Source organism: Phalaenopsis equestris, unplaced genomic scaffold (assembly GCF_001263595.1).
Source record: "Phalaenopsis equestris unplaced genomic scaffold, ASM126359v1 Scaffold200701, whole genome shotgun sequence".
Taxonomy (NCBI): domain Eukaryota; kingdom Viridiplantae; phylum Streptophyta; class Magnoliopsida; order Asparagales; family Orchidaceae; genus Phalaenopsis; species Phalaenopsis equestris.
The window spans coordinates 29,736-47,142 of record NW_018220511.1 but is presented as its reverse complement, the minus strand read 5'-3'; the positions used below and the strand labels follow the sequence as shown (position 1 = coordinate 47,142).

The following is a 17,407-nucleotide window of genomic DNA, read 5'->3' as shown; positions in this document are numbered from 1 at the left end:
TTATTTGTTTGCATTAGCATCTGCATTTGCATGTTTGCATGGATAGCGAGCCATGTTCGTTAGGAGAGTGACCCCGTATCGGTCGCGATGCCTTAACATGCATTGCTTGTTGTGTTGATCCCGGTGAGCAATGCGAGTTAAGTCATCGAGATTGACACGAGTATGACTGTGCTAAAGATCTAATAGATCTAACTCGTGTCACCCCTCTTCGTGACACCCTTTAGAGCATTCGGATCTTTAGGATGGGTCTGGTATGACGCCCCGTCAAAGTCATACTATACTCAGGTCTACGCCGCACTTAGATAACATGTTGACGCACTTTTTGTTAGACGGTGTGATAGGCTAGGATTTAGGGTGCTAGGTAGTCTTTTTGATGCCTGACTATTATTCTCTGTTGGATTGATTGCCATAGTTAAATATATTTCTTTTGCATTATACTTGTGATGTGCCTGCATGCTGCATATGTGTGGTAGTATGTTAGGGCGTTCTTCTACAGGGAGCCATGCCCATTTATTTGCACACACACATGTACCGCTATAGGGGGAGCAAGTAATGATTTCTGACCCTTTTGCTTGCAGGTGATATTAGCTCCCCCACTTTTAAGGCATGGCTCATGATACGTTATTTGCATGTGAGTTTTCCCGCTGACACTTATTTTCATGCAGGATTGAGTCTTTTATTTTCCTATGTAATTTTTAGAGTCTAGGAGAGTCCTGTAGCAGAAATAAGATACGAGCACGAGTTTCAAGATGTTTAGCACGGGAACCACGTGGAGGGAACCATGAGCTGATGCTCGTGGCCCGTATCTTAATTCTGCATTTTATATTGATGTATAGAATAAGAACCGGGCATGTATATGCGGAGTCTGGGCGCCCTTTTCTTTTCTGAGATATGTTGCCGACCCAACGGCACCGACCTGTTTTATTGTTTTGATTTGGCTTGCTTTGCTTTTTTGCATCATATTGCATGTCTGCACTTTCATGTGTTTTCCTTGTTTCTTTCTGTGGCTTATCTGGGATTTCACGATACAATATAGGCTCATTAAGGACCTTAAAATTGTAATTTTCTACAAAATCATAAATAAAATATTCAAGATAATTAAAATGTAGGATTAAAATATTCAGGATTTAAAAATTATAACATTTACTTTCCTGCATATATTAGTAGGGTCTCCACAATACTTAAGGATCGCTCTAGATAACTGCAATCATATTTGCATGTCCCAAGGAGGAGTCCTCGTGCTTCTCCAACTTGACTGGCCCAGCATACCTCTTTATAGGTGGTTGTTTAGTGCGCCTAGGGTGTTGGAAGGCTCCCCGACCCAGACGGGATGTAAGTCCTTTTGTTTGGAGTATTTCCAGCTTTGTAGCTCAACCTCTACTTTCTTTTCTTTCCGGAGGCATCCTCGCTATTTGGGCAGGTATAAGTCCCACCTCTTGGAGCTCTTGCTTTTAATCATAGGATAGAGTTTCTTTCGTCGCTCTAGATAACTGCAATCATATTTGCATGTCCCAAGGAGGAGTCCCCGTGCTTCTTCAACCCAACTTACCCAACATATCTTTATATAGGTGGTTGTCTAGTGTGCATATGATGTTAGAAAGCTCCCCGATCTAGACGGAGTGTAAGTCCTTTTGTTTGGAGTGTTTACAGCTTTTTAGCTGAACCTCCACGTTTTTTTTTCTTCTTGAGGCGTCCCTGCTACTTCAGCAGGTATTAGTCTCACCTCTCGGAGCTACAACTTATAGTCATAGGATAAAGTTTCCTTCCATTGACCTTAGGGCTACCGAGGTTCATGCGGATGACGTAATTCATGGAATTTTGACCGGGAACCTCGGGACGTGTTGGGTCGACTACCTTCACGACCAAGTAGACTTAGTGACCCCGACCCAGTTACCTCTACCTTTTAGGATCACTCTACCTTCCTTTTTGTTGAGCCCCTTTGAGCCCTATCGCTCATTGACTTCGTTGATATCACATTGACGGCCCGATGCCGATGAGCCACCGCCCATTTGAGATACGACAATTTGTCCTCTGCCCTTATAGCTCTGACGTGCTTTGATGTGTTGGGATATCCCCATCAAGATGACTTAAGTTATTCCGTGGGTCCTGTGGGCTGATGAGTCGCTACACATTTCGGGATGTGAGAGACTGACTTACTGCCCGATTGCTTAGCACGAGCTTTGAAGCATCGGTCGGGACTGTTCCCACACGGCTGTTCCCACACGGAATAACTTTTCTTTGAGTACCTATTGCCCCAGGTTCACGATAATCCAAGCGAAATTCCTTTTATGTAGAGTATTTTTGGGTACCCCCTGAGATGTAATTAACCAAGCGGGATACGTCCCATTGGGAGTGCTCTTGACCCCAGAACAGACACCTACACCTGACTCTCTAGTTTTGGGTAGTTTACGTAGGCATTCTTTCGCGGATATCAGTTTAAGGTGCTTTCGCCCGATCTTGTTTGGGGGGACACTTTTAACCTATCCTTGCGAGGTTTACCGCACGTAAACTCTCCACGTTTTGTGTTTTCTCTTGTTTGTCTCTTTGTCGTATGTCCCTTCTTATTCGGTTTCTTTCCTCTTCGAATTAGTGATCTGATTCGGGAGGGAGATTTATTCGAATAAAAGAAGTATACGACGATCGACAGACTGTCGTTTCCTTCTAAAATAAAAGAAAGAAAAACAAACGAAAACAGAGAGGCTAGAACCTACCCAACACTATTATACATGCCAAGATCAACTTTAGATTATCCAATGCTCTTTATGCTCGGAAGGGGTAAAGAATAGGTATGCTCCTATTTGTCACTACTACATTAAATTCAATGCATTTCATTCCTTCACATTTTTTATGTCGTCGCACTTGAGAATGATAGTTTTTACATCTCAAAATACTCCAAACCAATTTATCCATATAATTTATTCTTAGAATTAATATTTGCATTTAGGAATAATTGTTATCCTTGCATTTAATATTTGCATTAGGAGTAGTTGCTAGATAAAACATCATCTTAAGCGACCTTCCAAACTAAGATATGATAGTTGTAGACTAGGATTTCGTCTAAGGACATTCTTACCTCGCTTTTCAGTGGGATCGATACTAGGGGTGTCAAAGAAGAGGGTCAAAATATAGGGTTTTCTCTGTGGGATCGTTTCAAGTAATATATGGTTTTCTTTATATACTAGGGGTATTACTCAAGTACGTGTATCGTTTCAAGAGGTGTCAAAGAAGAAAACCCTATAGTACTTGAAACGATACATATACTTGGGTTGTACCCCTAATGTATAAAGCATAAATCAAACTTTACATTCATTTTGCACGCTAGCTGCTTAATTAAGTTGGGTCAAAATTTTTGCCAGAAAACATATATAAAAACCACTTAATTGCGAGTCGGGTCAGTATACTAAAAGAAGAAGCAAATAGTTTGAAAACCTTTCATCACAGGTGTCGGGTAATGAAGAGAAAGTAGAGAAGAAATATCACGTAAATGCGAGACGAGGACGAGTGGGGCACAGGAGAATAACCGAACAAATGCGAGGCGATGTCGAGTTGGGCACAGGAGAAAACATGGGAGCATGTTAGGGCAGAAGACGTGAAGGGCACCCGAGTAAATATATAGCGAAGAAATATGGCCTGCAGGGTCAAACTTATAACTCATGTTTTCATTAAACAGCTGAAAACCTTACTCTGAACGTGGTGCCGCCGCCAACCCAAATGATGCAGTTCTCCGTCCGTTACTTTCATGGTCGTCCCAAACAGCACCCTTAACTACATTGACATTTTTAAGGGCGGGCAGGCGTAGCATAAATTAAATCGATATAAATTAATTTAAGTATAAAAAAAGTTCGGTATTTTTTTGTTATGATATTTACCTTCCTTTTATTTAACAACGACCGGGAGGCAGACACCACACAGTTACCGTCCGCTTCACCCCTCCCTCCATTTTCCGGAATCCAATGCCATGCCCGAGCGGGCCATGCCTCGCAAATCAAATCCCTCTTCCTCCCCGCTAAAATCCCAAACCGCAACCCTAACTCTCGGCACTTCCCGCATGGCTCGCCGCCCCTTCCTCCGCCCTTCCATTGCTGCCTTCGCCGTTGCCTTCTCTCTCGTCACCATATTCGCCATATCTCACTCCATCCTTTCCCCTCCTCCTTCCCCCTTTCTCTCCTCCCCCTCCCCCTCAGTTCGCCGCACCAAGATTTACCTCTACGAGCTTCCTCGCCTCTTCACTTATGGTGTCATCGAAAGTTACCTCCTCGCGCGTGACCCACAACGTTCGCTGCTGATATCGGAGTCTGACCTCCACTACCCAGGGCACCAACACTCCGCTGAGTGGTGGCTCCTTACCGATCTCCTCCGCCCCGACCGCTCCACATCGCCCGTTGAGCGGGTTAAAAATCCGGAAGAGGCTGATCTCTACTACGTCCCATTCTTCTCCTCCCTCAGTCTTATCGTTAACCCATTTCGTCCCGGTTCTGATGGCGTTGCTGATAGGGCGATGGCGTACAACGACGGAGATATGCAGGAGAAGCTGGTGAGTTGGGTCGAGGGGCAGGAGTTTTGGAGGAGGAATAATGGGAGGGACCATGTGTTCATCTGTCAGGATCCGAACGCTCTGTATAAGGTGATTGATAGGATAAAGAACGGCGTGCTGTTGGTTTCAGATTTTGGGAGATTGAGAGGTGATCAGGCCTCGTTGGTGAAGGATGTAATTTTGCCGTATTCTCATCGGATTAATCCGTTCAAAGGGGAGGTGGGGATTAAAGGAAGGGACTCGTTGCTGTTTTTCATGGGTAACCGTTATCGCAAAGAGGTAACTCTTAGTTGTTGCATGCCAAGTTTTGTTTGTAAATTTATTTCTTGCCCAGCTGAGATTGTTCCAGCCGTGAAGACGTTGGAGAAATATCTCTCGCCAGCAGAGCTAATTAAAGATTGAAATTTTCCTTTTCACAATACTTGTTTATGGCCACTAAGCTTATTATTTATGCGAAAGCCTATTGCTCACCTTTATATGTATCCCATTTTGGATTGGTATTGATAACACCTTAACTTAGAGTTGTTCAAAAGATTTTCATATATTGCACAACTATGTGAGAAGTTTTAAAAACTTTTTGTTATAACTTGTTATTAAATCGGTGCAAAAAATAATGAAATAAATGAAATAAGAAAGAACACAAATTTTATGTGAAAAACCCAGAATGGGAAAAACCACGGGCAAAGAAGAAGAATTTACCACATCTAATAAGAGATTATAAGTGGAGTGTATTTTACACAAAACCGAAAAGGGGTATTTATAGTTCTCACAATTCCCCTTTAAATGAAATAATCAAAAGAGAGCCAATAAAATAAATAGCACATGAATCACAATCTAATTGCTATTATAAGTGTTGAAATCAAATTTGTTATGTAGGCATGCCCAAGGCATAGAGCACGAGAACCGAGAGTGAGGGAGAGAGGGAAAGAAAATGTGACGCCGTGACTGCCCCCAGCAGGGCAAAGTGAGGTAGTTTATCGGGCTCTTTGCCCCATTTTATATATTAAAAGATTGTTTACAGGAGAGAGGGAGAGCCATAAATGACATTCATCCCTTTATACATAAAATGTCTTCTTATTTATCGAGTATAGGAGGACAAATATAAAAGTACAAACTTGCCTCTAAGAGTTATCTTCATTGGCACCTCTTCATTTCTCTGGTACCTTTTCACACATTAGGCACATTTTCGTCTTCCCATGCACTTCATGGTCATGCCCCTAAATCTCTTATTTCTCGGAATTAAAGCTGCAATAAGAATGTGAAACTTTAAATATACCAAAAATGCAATCATAATAATGCACCAATTATATTCCATTGATTTTAGTGTCGTTTAGCGCCTTGCTTTCTCCGGTTCCGAAGTGCTCTTCTCAGGCTTTTTCGGGCCAATTTTTAATCTGTCACTTAGTCAACACTTGTAAACAAGTGTTAGTGATTTATTCAAGAAATAAATAAAATTCTGGATTTGTTTTTTGCTTTGCTTATTTTGTATTGTATCTTTGCCGCATAATTTGATTGCGACAGTTGGATGTTTTGGATTGGTTGATAATTCAGACTTTTGGAAAGACCATTAGTTTGTTGATTGCTCTGCTCAAGTCTTGCAAAGCCCGTGTCTCGTTTTCTCGATTGGTTCATTGCTTCGATTGGGCCTCACATTTTGCTAGAGCTTAGGTGGTTTTTGTCACTGCCTTCGCGGGGTAACCGACGAGACTAACTGCTGTGGTGATTTGCGCTGTACTCTTCGTGGAGCTTGTCACTAATGAGCTGGGAACCACCTCCAGAGCATTTTCCTGTTCCGAGTTTAGAGACATTGCTTTTCATGTTTGGCGTGGAGGGTCGGTAGTTATTCGCCCCGTAGGGGAGGCTTTTATTTTCTACATTGGATTCTAGTTCTCTGAGTGTCGCTCATGAACTTCTCAAATGCCTCCAATCCCAGACCGACATAGGAAAACATAATTAGAAAATTTGACATATATATATTAGACCATCCCCTTATATTTAAAAGTACAAATTTGCCTTTGAGTTATCTTCTTTGGCACCTCTTCTCATCTCTGGCATCTTTTCACATATTAGATACATTTTCCCCTTCTCATGCACTTTTTGGTTATACAATAAGCTTGATCTAACTGTCAAAACCTTCAATCCGTGTGCTCATAGTTTCCTTCTGAAGTCACAATTCGTGTGATCATAATTTCCTTATGAGATGAAACGAGACCACAAAACATGGTTCATAAATTTAGCAATCTCCACTTGACATGAATTTCCAAAGGATGTAAAGAATATAACTTTCTCTTCCTCTTCCACAAAGCTCTAATGATCTGAAATGAATACCAATCAAGTCTAAGCAATTCTCAAACTTGGCCATTGGAAGTGCTTTAGTCATCATATCTGCAGGATTATCATGGGGGCTGATCTTGCTCACAACAATATCACCACGAGTGATAACTTCACGAACAAAGCGATAACGAACATCAATGTGCTTAGTTATTTCATAAAACTTTTGATCTTTGCTGAGATAATTATCACTCTTATACTATCACACATCAGTGTAGTTTTTTTCAAAATTTTACTAAGTTTTTCAAACAGACCTTTCAACCAGATAGCTTCTTTGCAAGCTTCAGTAATTCTCATGTACTCAGTTTCAGGTGTAGATAGTGTCACTATTGTCTGTAAAGTAGTATTTCAGCTAATCGCATAGTCACCAATGGTAAACATGTATCCTATAAATGATCTCCTTATATCAAGATTTCTAGCAAAATCTGAATCAATATAGCTAATGACTCTATTTGTAGTCCTCTTGAACGACAAACAAACAATTATTTCAAATAAATATTTGAGAATCCACTGAACTGTTTTCCAATATTTTTTACTCGAATTACTCATATATCTTTTAAGTGAACTAACTGCATATGATAAATATGGATGACAACTTACCATAGCATATATGAGAGATCTCACTGCACTAGAATAAGAAACTTGAGACAAATATTCAATCTCTTTTTCAGATTGTGAACACAAAGTTGATGAAAGTTTAGTACTAACAGGCTTGCTATTTTGCATATTAAATCTATTCAATACTTTTTCAATGTAACCTTTCTGACTTAGAAATAATTTATCTGCGTTTCTATCTCTCTGAATCTCCATGCCAAGTATTTCATTTGCAACTCTCAAATTTTTCATTTCAAATTCATTGCTAAGTTGAGCTTTTAATGTCTTGATATCTTCTTTATCTTTAGCAGCTATCAACATATCATCGACACGTAAGAGCAAGTAAATAAATGAGCCATTATTATTTTTCTTGAAGTAAACACTACCATAACTACTTCTCTTAAAGTTATGAGCGATCATGAATGAGTCAAACTTCTTATACCACTGCCTAAGAGATCATTTCAAACCGTAAAGAGATTGCTTCAACCAAAAAACATGGTCTTCTTTTTTTAGTAACCGCGAAACTCTTAGGCTGTTGCATATGGATGTCTTCTTCAAGCTCCCCATGCAAAAACATAAGTTTCACATCTAACAGCTCAAGCTCAAGATCGTATTTAGCCACAATACCATTTCAAGATTAAATTTAGCTGTGTTTGACAATCGTAGAGAATACATTTATAAAACCTGCACTTGGAATTTGACTGACTTCCTTTACAACAAGCCTGACCTTATATCAAACATCTTCAACTCCTAGTGTATCTTTCTTCTTTTGAAACACCCATTTGTAGCGAACGTTTTCTTGCCTTAAGGTAATTCCACCAGTTCCCAAGTTCTTTTTTCTATGTAGGGAGGGATTCAATCTCCCTTGCATAGTGATCATCCATTTATCAACGTCAATTGAGTTCACAATTTTTGTATAGTAGAAGGTTCTTCACCACACCTAATACCTTCATCTACATTTACAGCATAAACAACCAAATCAGCCTCAACATACCTCTGAGGCAGCTTAATTTCTCTTCTCGTTTTATTTTTGGCAATAGAATACTGCAATGGTTGTTGCTGTGATGGTGGGAAAGCATCATTATGATTATCTGAGCTTGGCTCAGAAGTTATGCCCGAAGATGTACTTGTATCAATTTGAAGTTCCACTAGTCTGTTTGACATTTCTTTATGATCATCATTTTTAGATTCTATAGTAGATGTTGGATTTAAGTCGTTTGATTTACTTTCCAATCTGCTTCTTGATCATGATCTTCCATTCCTTAAATATAGTAAAAAACACCGCTTTTCAGCTTCAAGAATAACGGCTAAATTTTTTTGGAGAAATTATCAATGAACGTCAACATATATCTGGCGCCTTCCTTAGATGGTATTGTAGATTGTCTCCAAAGATCAGAATGTATGTAATCTAATATTAGATTACTGTTGTGAATGCCGACATTGAGCTTAACTCATTTTTGTTATCGGAATACATAGTGTTAACAACACTTCAATTTAGTGTGCTTTGACCATTTAAAAATCCCCTTCTGCTCAATTTAGCCATCCCATTCTCGCTCATATGCCCAAGGCACATATGCTAATGTTTGGTTGCTTCATCTTCTGACATGGAAGAAGTAGTAACTGTTGTATCAACTACCACAGTAGAGTCTTGCAAGACATATAACCTCGCATCCTTCGTCAAACCCTTCATCATAATAAGAGATCCTTTGCCTACCTCCAAAACTCCAGCTTCACCAAAGTACTTGTTCCCGTTAGCGTCAAGAGTACTTACAGAGATTAGATTTTTTTTCAAATCCGGGACATGTCTCACATCTTCAAGTGTTCCGATAACTTCATCAAACATCTTTCTTCTAATAGTTCCGACATCGATTATCTTATAAGGATCATTTTACCCATTAACATGGTACCCTTTGACACAATTTCATATGTTGAGCACCAATTCCTATTGGGATACATATGAAACGTGCAAGCTAAATCAATAACCCAATTATCACAAGGTTCTCCGTAGGAGGCAACTATGAGTTCACCATTATTAATGACTTCTTCAACAACACTGGCTTTACTAGAATGACATGATTGTTTGCCTATTTTATTAGAAGTTGCTTTCTTATTTTTATTATACAATTTGAAACATTCAAATTTGATGTGTCCCATAATTTTATATTAATTACATATCTTATCATTATTTTTAGATTTTGATCTACTCTTTATATTAACACCAAAACTCGTCTCTTGAGTTTTACCTCGAGCGATAAGGCATTCTTTTTGAGTAACCGGTTCATCCACAAGTTGCTTCATCTTCGCCTTAGAAAGTAAATCATCATATACTTCATCAGGAGTAAGAGTCTCTCATCCAAACAAGATGGTATTTCTAAATGTTGTATATGATAAAGAAAATGGGCATAATAAGATTAATGTCAAATCTTCTTCGCCATGCGCAACTTCCCTGACTTCCAAATGAGAGACAATTTTTTTAAAGATATTTAAGTGATCTATAATAGATTCACCTTCTGTCATTCTATGAGAGTGTAAACAGTACATTAAGTGTAAATTACTGGTAAGACTTTTTGTCATGTGCAATTGCTTTAATTTGAGCCATTACACAACAACAATTTCTCTTTGAAAATGTCTTGTAAAATCTGATTTGATAGATGAAGATTAATTTAAGAAAGACTATTTAGATTTTTACGTTGCTTCCCTCAACGTCCATGATTAGGGCATCTTTTCAAAAGCGCATTGTCTAGATTCATCGGCACTAGGACAGCTCGCATCTTAACTTGCAAAAGAGAAAATCTGGTGTTACGATCTAAACGAGGGACGTCATACCTTATTGTTGCCATTGACAAATCAATTCTGGCTCTGATACCACTTGTTATGACTTGATATTAAATAGATGCAACAAATAATGAAGTAAAAAAAAAGAGCACAGATTTTACGTGGAAAATCCAACATTGGAAAATCTACCGGCACATGAGGAGAATTCACTATATCAAAGAAGAGATTACAAGTTGAGTATGTTTTGCACAAAACAGAAGCAGGGTATTTATAGTTTTAGCAATACTCCTTTAAAGAAAACAATTAAAAGAGATCCAATAAAACAATAGTGCATGAATTGCAATCTAAAGACTATTATAAGCTTGATCTAATGGTCAAAACCTTTAATCTGCGTGCTCACAATTTTCTCTGAAGTCACAATCCGTGTTGTCATAATTTCCCTGTGATATAAATTGGGACTCACAAAATTTGGATCTTAAATTTAGCACTTTCTTAAACTTATTACTTGAGTTTTGAGAATAAAATTTATATAAATATCTATAGCTAAGATAATGAAAAGGGCGATGCAATAAAAAAATCATTTCACTCTCCCGCACCCCTTTCTATGCCCTTCCCCTTTCTCTGTCCTTATGTGTGTGATTAAGACCTTATGGATTGGTTGCAGGGAGGAAAAATTCGTGATACACTTTTCCAAATACTTGAGAATGAGGAAGATGTCATAATTAAACATGGCTCACAATCAAGGGAGAGTAGGCGCATTGCAACTCAAGGCATGCATTCTTCAAAGTTTTGCTTACATCCTGCTGGCGATACTCCTTCGGCTTGCAGGCTTTTTGATGCTATTGTTAGTTTGTGCATCCCTGTAATTGTGAGTGACTATATTGAGTTGCCATTTGAAGATGTCATAGACTACAAGGAGATAGCCATTTTTTTTGATACAACTACAGCTGTACAACCTGGGCGCTTAACTTCCATTCTAAGAGGAATAAGCACTGAGAAAATTTTGCAGTATCAGCATGGGCTTAAAGAGGTAAGTTTATTTCTGTTTTTTAACTTTATTTATTATATGAAAATTTAGATTAGTTAAAGAATTAATTAATGTAATCGAGCTAACTCGACTAGCCCTTGAGCTGAGTTAGTCTAGGCTCGAGCTCGAGCTCGAGCTTACATAATATATGAGCTCAAATCTAAGCCAAAACTTGAGATTGTGGCTCGGTAAGCTCGACTTGCGAGCTCTTTAATGAGTTGAGTTTGAGCCGGCTTGGCTCACTTACTCCTAACCCTATGGATTATTAACAATTGCGTGAGTATAAATTATAACTGAAATATCTATCCATTGAAACATTTTTTTTGCTCAGCAATTTGTAGTTTGTGATTCAAGGATGAGAGAGGAGAGTTCTTGCTATTAAGAAATATTTCTCTAATAAGGATCCTTTCTTTTTTGTTTGAGAAATTGCTTGACACCTTAGGGTTTGCCATCAAAGTGTCCTGCATTCAAAGAGTTCACTTTCTGAATCTGAGGATTTGCAATTCATTTATTTGCTGAATTAGAAGTTGAGGTAGATGTATCACCCCATTTTCCAATTCTAACGACTGGATAGATGACGATCTACATCTGATTCCAACTAATAAACACAAATATTTTTTAACAATCAAGGCATATGCGTGATTGATGCTGTGTCAATGTATATATATATATATATATATATATATATATATATAGTAGGGAAGGAGCATTGTTCGGCTTCGATTCTATTATTATAAAAAGGAGTTACAAAATTATAGAGGGGAGGTGAGACCCTTAAAACTAGAACAAAAGAAATACAAAAGTAAGATCCCCTAGGGGGTTCCACCTCCCACATATAACTCCACACAAAAAATTCCAAAAATTTCAAGTATACCCTAAAAGAAATATACAAGTAAACCCAAAATAAGTACAGGTGGAAAATAGAAAACCATAAAAGCTGCAGGGGTCTCCAAAATATCTGTTTTCTGAAATAAATCCTGCATAGTGGAGCAACATATCCAAATTGTCCAGCATGAAAGCAGCAAAAGGAGCAGCAGCCGAGCATAACTGTACCATAGCCCCAGTGCATGAGAGTAAAACAATCCAGCAAAATGGTATCACCCCACAGTAAATCAAAAAAGACCTCCAAAAAGACCAGCACCCAATCCAGCAAGAGATAGTAGCAACCGAGCAAGGAATAGACCAATTTTCCTGTAGAAAAAAAGAGGGCAGCAAGAGGGAAAGGTAATACAGCAGGAAGAACTTGACACCCAACAGAGAGCTCAGCTCCAGCTGCCACCCAGCAGCTGATAAAAAATCAAGTATCTATATGAAAAATAGTCAAAAACGTCCCAAACAAAAAGCTGTATATACAACAAATAACTGCAGGAAACCCATAATAAAATTCCAGCAAGCTGCATAACATGAATTTTCCTAGCCTGATCCAAATCATGCAACAGTAATGGAAATAAAAGCTGAATCCATTATATGCTTCCAATGATGCATCCTGAGAGAATACTTCCAGTTTGTAAAGCCAATAGGTGAGCTCCAGAATTTCATGTATGCAATGAGCTCAAACAAAACCAAAATTGGTAATACAATCAAGAAAACAAAGATAATCAAGAAAACAAAGATAAAGTTAACTCCTAATGTAAGGAGTATCCAGCAAATCACTGAGGAGGAGTGTATTGAGAAAAGTATGAGGTATAATGCCAATAATAATGCCTGAAACTCCCTGTTTAGAGAGCCAATCCGCAGGAGAATTCCCTTCCCTATGTATGAAGCTATGTTGAATATTCAGATGGTTATAGTCTATTATAACCGTTATTCGATTTAGCACACAAATGAGATACCAGACGGGCTTTTTTTTCCCAGTAAGGATGTCAAAAAGACTTTGTGAGTCAATTTCAATAACCAAAGATTTGAAATGAAGAGAAACAAAGACCATCATAGCCAACAAAATAGCCCAGCCCTTAGTCTCAAGAGGGGATGAAGCAAAAACAGGTGAGGCAAAATAGGCTAGGCACTTCTCTATGTCATCACAAAAGAGGTCACCAACCTCAGCACCAATGGAGGACCAGCTACCATCAATATTAGCTTTAAACCAACCATGAGAGGGTGGTCTCCAACTTATCAAGGTTGGTCTCCTACCTCTCTCAGGCATATGTAAAGCACCACCAGCATTTATGTTCTCAAAGCTTTTTGATAGTTGGTCAATATAAATGAAATAGTAGTAGAAGGAGAAGGAAATGAAGCATCATATTTAAAGTTGTTTCTAGTCGACCAGATAAACAGCAAAACCATTAGAGGAAAGTAATGCAATTTAATATGTATATGACTTGTTTCCTTACAAGTTTTGAGTAAATTCTCCAAGCAAAAAATGAGGGGCTAACGAACCCCTAAGGTTCTCTCAAATTTGTCTCAAACTTCTCTAGCAAAAGAGTACTCGTAAAACAAGTGGGAAGAAGACTCAGCAGCTTTCTACGAATATAGCAGAAGGAAGCAAGTCTCAATCTTTTCATTTTGAGAATATCATCAAGAGGTAACATGGAAGTAAAATACCTCCATAAAAAGAAGGAGATGGAGGGAGAAATGTAATGGTGCCATATGAAAGTGCTAGATTTCCGGTGTTGAAAGGTATGGATGCGGGTATATAGCATTTTAGTAGTGGAGGCCGTGGATTGAAATTTCGACATAGGGATATCTTTCCTATGCACCTATAAGGGAATCTTAGCAATTAAAGGAGCATTATCCCCCACCAAAGACATTAATTTAGTATTACAAATTTGGGAAGCATAAAAGTTATAATACAAACAAAGATGTGGTATTGAGATTGAAGAGGAAAGTGCACTCAAAGCACTTAATGTTTTCTTATCTTGTTTATGTTTATTTATAGAGAAGGAAGAATGCTTCTTATAGTCAACTCCATAGGTTTGTGAAGAGCCTTTGACAACCGATTGCACTTTATTGTGTTCAAAGGATTCATCAAAGTTAAATTTGGTGTAAAAAATCCACCTGCAACCCACTTTTCTTACCCCGAGGAAGATCAACAACTTCTTACATATGGTTTCGTCGAAAGACATTCGTTTCATCCATTATTGCAGCCGTCCATGATTGGTCTGCCAATGTTGCCTCAATACTTGATGGAAAACGATGGTCCATCAAGGAAGTGGCAAATGCTTTGTAGATTGGTGATAAGATGTGGAATGAGACATATTTCGCCATGGAATAAAGAGAGCATGCTTGATTTCTTACTTCAATGGTAGAACCCACCTCATTCGGATCAGGAGCAATCCATGCAAGTTGAGAGAGTGTAATTCCGAGGATGTCAACCAGAGCGGATTCCAAGGCATTCAAGGAGGCAACAAGCTCAAGCGTAGGAGCATTGAGTTAAGTCTCAACTGAAAATTTGATGCGCGAGTGTAGATACGGAGAGTGGCACTGAGGGTTCCTCAGAAATAGTAGGGAGGTGTTGTTGGAATATCCACCGAAGTCGGAAAAAGATTAGTGTCCAAAAAATCTAGCTCCCCCTCGCTTGAGGTAGTGTTAAGTAAGTAGGGAACACTTTCAAAGAATGAGACATCGACACTTATATAGAGTTTATTTGTGATAGGATCAAGACACCGATGAAGACACATTTGATTGATTAGGGATCAAGTTTACTAGAAGTTGGGGCAGTGTTCTTAATAAAGGCTGCTTCCAAATATTTTGTGCTCTAAAGTGGAGAACCGATTGGCGGGAAAACACGATATCAAGATAACTAACAGGGTTTGGAAGTTGTGAATTTTTGTGGGGACTATTAATGAGATATGTTGCAGCATGTATGAGATTATTTCAAAAACTTTTCGGGACATTAGATTGAAACATAATGGAATGAACTACTTCGAGACGGTGGTTTTTTTTGCTTGACTATCCCATTTTCTTGAGTATCCGTACAAGAGGTATGATGGAGGATGTCATTACTCATTAAAAATTTTCTTAATATAGAGTTTAAAAATTCATGGTCTGGTCAGTTCGAAAGACTTGACTTGATGTTCTTATTTGGGTCAAACTGAAGGAGTGAAAGGTAACCGCAGCTTGAAATTTGTCTTTTAAGATATAAACCCATGTCATCCGAGTGTAGTCATAAATCAAGGTAAGGAGCTGCCGTTTATTGTGGTAGCTTGGAGTTCAAGTGGGTCTCTATAAGTCACTATGAATTAGTGAAAAAAATGAGCAGAAGGAATGTAAGAGGGGTGGATATGGGACGCGATGATGTTTAGCTAACTGACAAATCTCACAATTGAATATAGATAGATTTTCATTAATAAACCTCAAAGGATACAACTACTTAAATATTGAAAATTGAGATGACCCTAACGACAATGTAAAAGCTTAATAGGACATTCAATGGACATGGAAAAACTACAACTACTAGATGTAGTGTCCTTGTCTGACTACTCGTTTAGCAGTTTCAATCATCCTCATCGAATGACGATCCTGAAAGATAAACATCTGGAAAAAAACGAGAATTACAATCAATGTCATATGTCACTTACTGACTGACAAGTGGTTACACTTTAGCAAAGGTACATGTACCACGAATTCTAGAGTCAGCTCGATAGTTAGAACAGTAGACTCTTTACCCTTAATGGAGCTATATGAGCCGTCAACAATTTTAATAGTATCTCTCATGGAGCATGAAGAATATGTCATGAAGGCTTGAGAACATCCGTTCATGTTGTCCGTGGCACCTGAATCAATAATTCACAGAGTAGAAGTAAAGAAGTGAGTGTCATAGGAATGTTACCTTAACAGACATGGGAGGTCGATAGGTTGGAAGGGAACCGACTAGATCCAAGTAGCTTAATTGAGTGCTTCATTTGACTTTCAATGGGGTCTGGTGATTTCGAGATGTTCTGAGTGGGTGTCGGCTACACCGTCGTGGATTCTGAGATCGTAACAAGGCCCTTAGCAGCGAAGGATTTGGCTGAAAGTTTATTCTTTGGTTTTCCCTTGAGCTTCCAAACTTATCATGAGTATGGTAAGGTTTGTGACAGAATTCACATGTGGAATGATTGGCTTGTATAGCGTGGAAGAGTTGAGCACTATTGGAGACTAAGACGGAAGGTTGCCCGAGTTGAAGGGGATCCCTACCAAAAATGTGGCTTCGGACTTTGTCAAGATTGTTGTTTAGGTCAGTTAGGAATTCTAACACATGATCCTTTTCCACAATTTTTTAACAGAGTGAAAGATGACCCAGAGAGTCCCATTTGTAGTCGTAGCAGAGAAAACATTTCATTTATAAGGAAATCAAGTCAGTGTAGTACTGAGTCACTTTCTTTAATCTCTGTTTCGCCATACAAATCTTCTTTGAAGCATTGTAGAGCTGGTTAGAATTCCCTACATTAGAGTAGGTATCACGAACTATCCTTCAGATGACACTTGCAGATGGAATAAACTGGTACGAACGATCAATCGAAGTCTCCATGGAATCAATCAATCATGACATGATCATGAAATTCTCCACTTCCCACACTGCATACGTCGGGTGAGTCGTCGGAGTTTCAGAATCACACCTGTGAGATGGCTGAATATCACCCGTCTTTTGAAGAATAATGACACAGCTTGGGATCATTGGAGGAAATTAGAGCCATTAAGTTTATGAGTGGCGATCAAGAAGTTCATTTGATTTTTAGATCCTTCGGTCTGCGGAGGGATTCAGGTCGATGTTGAACTTCCAGTAGGCTTCAAGTACATAGTCGGAAGGAGGCTCGGTGGTGGAGTTTGTCATCATCCCGATTGAGCCAAAGGTAAGGTTGGGATACTGAGACATAGAAAGAATTCGATTGCAGAGGGAGAACCGGCGACATGAGGTCTTGTAGGGGATAGATCTGGGTGCAGGAAGGTGCTCGGGTAGTCCCTGAGGGAGATCGGGTGGCCGGAAACACCTGCCGGAAGGATCAACGATAACAACCTTCAGAAAACTGTCGTCGGGAAAGCTACTGGGCAGCTAGCGCTAAAACCTGCAGGGGAAGTGCCCAACAACGGGAGGATCAGTAGGGAATGTTAGAGGTGGAGCCTAGTCCGACCGCTCTCACTCCCGCTCCCGCTCCCGCTCGGTCGCTTCCCGCTTCCTCCTTATTGTCGATCGCAATTCGTCGTGACCGCTCTGTCTCTTCCGCACG

General features: G+C 39.2%; 1 protein-coding gene across 1 annotated transcript in view; it reads left to right on the top strand.

Annotated features, from left to right (window-relative positions):
- The first annotated feature begins 3,888 nt into the window (after nt 1–3,888).
- LOC110035917 (probable arabinosyltransferase ARAD1) overlaps nt 3,889–17,407 on the top strand; it is an 18,011-nt gene continuing 4,492 nt past the window's right edge. Inside the window, exons 1-2 of the mRNA XM_020740252.1 lie at nt 3,889–4,813; nt 10,899–11,264. Of these exons, the coding sequence (XP_020595911.1) occupies nt 3,959–4,813; nt 10,899–11,264 (1,221 nt within the window). The 5' untranslated portion in view covers nt 3,889–3,958. The remainder of the gene's footprint in view (nt 4,814–10,898; nt 11,265–17,407) is intronic.